At 41.6% G+C, this 6,469-nt stretch overlaps 1 protein-coding gene across 1 annotated transcript; it reads right to left on the bottom strand.

The window, feature by feature from the left end:
- Positions 1 to 1,405: 1,405 nt before the first annotated feature.
- LOC149303124 (peripherin-2-like) lies at positions 1,406 to 6,469 on the bottom strand. Its single transcript, XM_089481647.1, has 3 exons — positions 5,889 to 6,469; positions 2,915 to 3,161; positions 1,406 to 1,618 (listed from the first exon to the last, which is right to left on the bottom strand). Exons 1-3 carry the CDS (start codon positions 6,467 to 6,469, stop codon positions 1,406 to 1,408), a joined length of 1,041 nt encoding a protein of 346 aa, XP_089337773.1.

Raw genomic sequence — 6,469 nt, 5'->3', positions numbered from 1 at the left:
ACTTTCACTATTCTCTTATCGTTTAACACGGGTTTTCTCCGTAATAATGCGCAAGCGCCAACTAGAGTTCTCAGGTTCTCCCTGCATGAACACAGGTGGACCATTTGGGGTCAGTCTGTGCATGTTTGGAGAAAACAGAAACTCCCCAAAGCCGCTAACCAAATGGGGTTTTATTCATATTTCTGGCAATTGTCTTAGTCGGTAACAAAGATGGGTAATAGGTTTAACATTTTACAGGCATACTCATAATTACTGTTATGTTGTAATTTAGAAAGGAGGTATAGATGAGCTGTGTGTAATATATATATAGAATATATATATATATATATATAATGTATATGTGTGTATATATATATGCGTGCACACACACTACCATTCAAAAGTTGGGGTCATTTAGCTGTTTTCATGGAAATGAACAATTAGCCTTTTAAGCCTTCATCAGCGAACACAGGAGTGGTGGGAGTGATAAAGGTTCTCTGTACGCCTATGAAGATATTCCATTAAAAATCAGCCGTTTCCAGCTATAATAGTCATTTACGACATTAACCCCGTCTGCGCTGGATTTCGGATCTGTTTCATGTTATTTTAATGGACAAAATTTGCTTTTCCTTTAAAAATAAAAACTAGGACATTTCTAAGTGACCCCAAACATTTGAACAAAAGTGTGTGTGTACGTACACACACCCCCCCCACCCCACCCCCCTCTTAAGTCGTCCATTGTTTTCGCTTTGAGTATAGATGTTAAACTGAGCTGAACATGATATTTAATTGTTCCTATAAAAGCCCCTAAAATTCAGAGCCCCCCACTAAGTGAAATAAATATCAACGTGGTCTATTATAGCATTAATAATAAACTGGGACTAAACCTTAAAAAGATTGTCGGTAGCTAAATTCTGATTTGCTAATATTCACTTTTATTTGAGCTTCCTTTTCCGCCATGAATTGCATACGGTGGACAGAGTCGTACGCTTCACTGGCAGCAAAGGTGGGTTTCTTATTTGCGAATGATCTGTATGCCATATATTTCTATATAGCTCTCTTCTGTAACCAGACTGATGATGTCGCAAATGCGTAACTGCATACTAACAGCATTTAATACATCATCATGCTTGGTTTTAAATTATAGTAATTACAGTAAGTGATGTCATTGCAACAGCTTACTGAAAAGAAAATCTGTAAAAACAGGCTCTTTTTTTTTTTTTACAAATTCAAATATTAAGCAAAGCTAACTTAAATATGTACTTGTTTTACGTTAGAAATGTATAGGCTGCATTGTGTAATGTAACCTGTTATTGGGCTATATGTTGACGTCACATTTGTTTTTCCTTGGCTTTTTTTATGGAGTGATTAATATTCACATCAAAAGATGGCTTGGTTTTAGAAATGTCCTGATAAGCCTCGGTGTTCAGCTGACCGTGGTGACTCCCGGTGATTCCCCTTCACTGCTCTCCACCTGGTTCCCCTTACCGAGACTTTTCAGAAAGGCCCAGAAAGAATTGACGGTCTCTTTCATGCTCTTCTCCAGCAACCAGCCCTCGCTCTCACACTCGGGGTCTTCAGGGTTTGAAATGCTCTCCAGACACGTGTGCAGATACCGCAGCCCGATCATGACCGTCATCTGTGTAAGAGAAAGCGATGGGTAGGTCAGGGGCAGAAGAGGTCTAAAAGCAGGAGCGTTGATCGATCTCTTGTCCTTCATATACCCTTGCGCTTACATTGCAAATTAATCTATTAACATGTGAATGGGTTTATTTAATGATCTTCTTAGACTTCCAACATCCACCAATGCAAATTTGTTTGTTTCATGTGATTCCTGAGTGAGTGATTATATAAATATATATATACACACACATACACACTCGCACTCCCCCTCCCCCTCCCCCCTCCCCCTCCCGTCATTCATGGAGTCACACAGCTGTGATGGAAGTGATAAAGGGCCATTGGAACACGGGCGTGATGGGAGTGATAAAGGGCCATTGGAACACGGGTGTGATGGGAATGATAAAGGGCCATTGGAACACAGGAGTGATAAAGAGCCTCTGTACGCCTATGAAGATATTCCATTAAAAATCAGTTGGTTCCAGCTACAATAGTCATTTACAACATTAACCCCATGTGCGCTGGATTTACGATCCATTTCATGTTATTTTAATGGACAAAATTTGCTTTTATTTGAAAAACATGGGCATTTCTTCTGCAGTACAGTATAACTAGATTAAGTGCAAAAGAAAGGTCTGATTTTATACAGTTGCGCCTTAGTATATAGCTATTTATTACCGGGTTATCGCTTTGCTTGTTGCTTTATTTAAATGAATATAAATTCTGTGAATGCTGTTTTGTGCTTCATTGATGAGACTGGGATCAGTCTCCAAGCCCAAAGTAGATGCCAGGTGAAATAAGGACGCTTCTGGGGGTATTATAGAATGCATACATTCAAAGAATTCATCTGAAGATGTGCACTGCTACTCTCAGGATACTTAGCCATCTCTCCCCAAGGACAGGTGTTCTGTGATCCTGAATGTTATAAATGCCCCGTTTAGCTGTATGATGCAGTAACAGGTGACACTGCCTGTTACATCTGCCACCTGACATCACTGGGGTTTTAACTCGGGGGCATCTGCAGCCAATTTGTTTTCAGGCTGTGACATAAAATCAACATTGAAGTTGCCTATTGTCACAAAGGCCAGAGGGGACAATCAAAGGGCCGGCGACTTGTCACCAGCAATGACCTGATGGCAGATCAGGGGCGAGACCAACACTTGGAGCAAGATAAGAGGGGCCGAGTGATCTAGTGTCCCTTTGTGTCATTCTCTGTCATGGTTTTAGCTACTTGAATCAGTAGCAGAAGTTCTCACTTTTAGGGGATCATCATCTGGCCTGGTGCTGTATAAATAAGTATATAACTCAGTGTTACCTCCAAGATCCAGACCAGTAGCACCAGAGCCCCCATGGTGCTCATCATGTTGGTGTAGTAATTCAGCAATGCGTCCTTGCAGCCCCTGTTCCACAGGTTCAGCTCCTCCGTCTGGTGGTCGTAGCTGTAGTGGGCCGAGTTGTTGGTCACTTGCATTTGGATGCAGGGTCTGGGGGAACTCGGGTTGCAGCAGCTGAAGGGAACTCCATCGATCAAGTACTTGCCATCCACGTTGCTTTTAATCCGGCTGCGTGAAGGTAAAAGGAGAGGTTAAACGCAAAGGGAGAAGAAGTAACCCAAGTGGCTCATCACTCGAACGTTGGCCAACTTCTGGTACCATGAAAGATATAGTCTATGTTTCCATTTTGCTGACCTGTGTGGGGTTACCGGATATCTTCAGTGTCTTCATGTCCATGGCTCAACGTGAGCACTAAGACTAGTGGGGCCTTTATTTAAAAGAAACCTAAGAAGAAGGGTTTGTAGATAGGGCATAGTTTGAAATTGGACTTGGAAAGTGATGAAGAGGAGAGAGCGGTGCTGCACTCACCCCCATCTCCCTTCCATGGGGCACCTAGAATAGCGGTGCTCTGAGCATATATTATACATATTTTGGATTAAAACATAGACGATGGTGTTTAAAAACCTACCTAAGGTATACACCATATGGAAAGGTATCAACTTCCTTTTTTTAATCAAGTTATCTCCCCCCTATTAAGCTTCTGATTATCATGTATAGGGGAGCACCGCCAAAATACATTAACCATGGCTATATTAACCCCACTGTAACTGATTGGGAGCTTTCGGGTTTGTACATCCAAGCTCATGTAAACCATTGTAACCCCCGTATATGTATCCCCTTAAACATTTACATGTATATTCTTAACGATGCTACTAACTGCATAAAGAATATTTTTATGATTAAAAAATAGTTTTCATTTTATTTTTTCTTATTTTTTTGGTGTTCCAGCCGGTTTGGTGCGTAAGGACAATACATTCTATGTATCTATGTGAAGGTTTGGAGAATAAATCTCCGTCCCGTTATGTATCTCATGACCCTGCAGGTTATGGATCTGGCGTGCGATGCTTTATGGGAATTATTTCTCAGTTCCACTGGATTACAGAAAGGCTTCCAGTCCTTAAACGTGGATAACACTGATCTAATCGCCCTCCTGCGTACAGCTATTTATATCTCAGAATAGCTTTTGCATACACAGCGTTTCTTAAGTAGCATGAGTTAAGAAGATAATTACCCTAGGAGGATACATACAGAACCTTAAATAATATATCGGTCATATGAAAAAAATATTTCATCAGTTGCTATCTGCCCATGATTGGTTAAGTAATATGTGCAGAATGTAACACGTGGCCGGTAACATCTCCTCCACACGCCTACGTTCTACCGGAGAGAGAATCTACTCGATAAAAGCATAAAAGATGTGAAATGATTTTGCTTCGGTTTAGAACATAAATAGCACAGACGGCTCATGGATGGGTCACTTAATTACTGCATAATGATTTTAAATGGCACTTAATTAGGGCCGGACTGCGAATGAAAAGCGAAATATTTGGATACCAACCCCATATATTTTACTGCGTGGTTGAGCTCATGTGCCAACACGCCACACCAGGGGCATAACTAGAAACCACAGGGCCCCTGGTGTGAAAATTGCCCAGGGCACCCCCACTTTATAAGCATGTGCCACCTGTGCCCCCAAACTGCTTGTTTGTGCCATCTTTTCCACCCAAACAGCATGTCTGTGCCACCTCTGCCCCTTAACATCCTGTCTGTCCTATTTCTGCCCCAAAATCATTTATACATTGATTCACTCATTCATTCATACACCCATTTAAAGCTTCAGGCCATTGAGAGGCTGTGTTATTTCTGCAAGTCTTCTCCTTAGCTTGAGGTCATAGGGTTAGCCTTCAGGTTATCCTGGTCATAAACAGCCACACACACACAGCTCCCAGCATTCCAAAGCAAAGACTGCCACTTGTTTATGTAATTGAATGAGGAATTTAAAGGAATGGCCTATTTTATTCACATAGTTTCATTTATGAATGAATGAATATTCAGTAATTTAATATTTAAGGATATAGAACACTGTATGCTACCGGATGGTTCACAAAATATTGTCAGTACCATGCCCATTTTCAGCCTATGCACCACCTACAAAACCTTTTTGTTTATTGTTTTTTTCTAGATAACAGGGTTGGGGGCACCTGGAATGTAAATCTGGCTCTTAAATCTGCTGCCATTCATACAAGACATAAATATACAGTATCATGCTTTCACATAATGTTTGTTTATTACATGTTATGCTTACAACCATTTAATATAAAATAATAATAATATATGTATGTGCTCTCATTTAACCCTTTAACAGCCCATTGTGAAATTTCTAAGTAGTGAGTCATATGTGTTAACCAAATGGCTCTAATACTGGTCCTTTGGAAACTTTGACTTGTTATTATTTAAAAATACACTTAATTGGGTCACCTGCATTCAAGCAGGGATATCAAACATATAATACTAATAGCAAAAGCATCAGTATGAGTCTTATATATGATTACAGCAGTGTAGAATAGGAAAGAGCCAGATTCAGACTGTATGACCCTGAGACCCCACTCTGACTCGAACTCTGTGAAATCTTGGGTACATGGGTAGGATCTGGTTATGCAGCAGTCAATGAGTTAAATCCCTGCTTAGTCAGGTCTTTTGAGGCCTCTGCATGACTTGGAATCAGAGCTGGGTTGTAATGGCATTACCGATTCATGCTGGAGAGCTAGACATTGGTGAGAGGGGGTCTGTTTAGGGTCCTCTGGTTCTGTAGAGCAAGGAGTTTGTCTGCACCCCTTCCTACCTTAGTGTAAGCAGCATGTCGTAACATGCACCCATGCTGTCATTGCTGCCGTATCTGTACTGTAGGGTCTAACCGTGTACTCGTGTCTGGAATAACACTCAGAACCTACTCACTCTTTGACCTCCTTGGAGCTGAAGTCCAGGTAGCGGTTGCTGACCCATTGAATCTCGAACCAATCTCTGTACCCCTTGTTCCCGCAGCATTTAAACTCGATCTGCAGCAGATCAATGGTCCTTTTCATGAAGCATCTCCCAGGGGTGTCGGTGTCCTTGTAGTATCTCATTCCGTTCTTCAGCCCCTGAGCCAGGGTGCTCTCGAGAGACCCCCTTGTCACCAAGCATATCACGGCAATGAAAAAAACGAAGATGTTGAAAAGCAGACAGATGACCAGATAGGGTTTCAGCATTGGTTTCCACTTCGCAAACTTTGCAGGATCCAGGGAGTCGTAACAGATTTTTCCAGCAAATGCATTCAGAGCGCACCCCATCGCACCCATAAAAATCAAGGAATTGGGCACAAAATGGCTTTCTGCGTTATCCATGACCTCGCTTCGCTTCCTCAGCTCGATTTTAAGAAATATGCCCATGCTAAAAAGGACAATGCCGGCCAGCACACCGCACCAGTTCATCAGCCACAGCCCCTGGGCCAATTTAACCCTTTTCTTCATATTAAATTTCACCTTCATCATTGCCAT

Source organism: Sceloporus occidentalis, unplaced genomic scaffold, assembly GCF_023333645.1.
Source record: "Sceloporus occidentalis isolate IW3139 unplaced genomic scaffold, rSceOcc1.0.p SCAF_15, whole genome shotgun sequence".
NCBI classification, from domain to species: Eukaryota; Metazoa; Chordata; class Lepidosauria; order Squamata; family Phrynosomatidae; genus Sceloporus; species Sceloporus occidentalis.
Note: the sequence above shows the minus strand (reverse complement) of the source record. Positions and strands in the feature narration are given on the sequence as shown.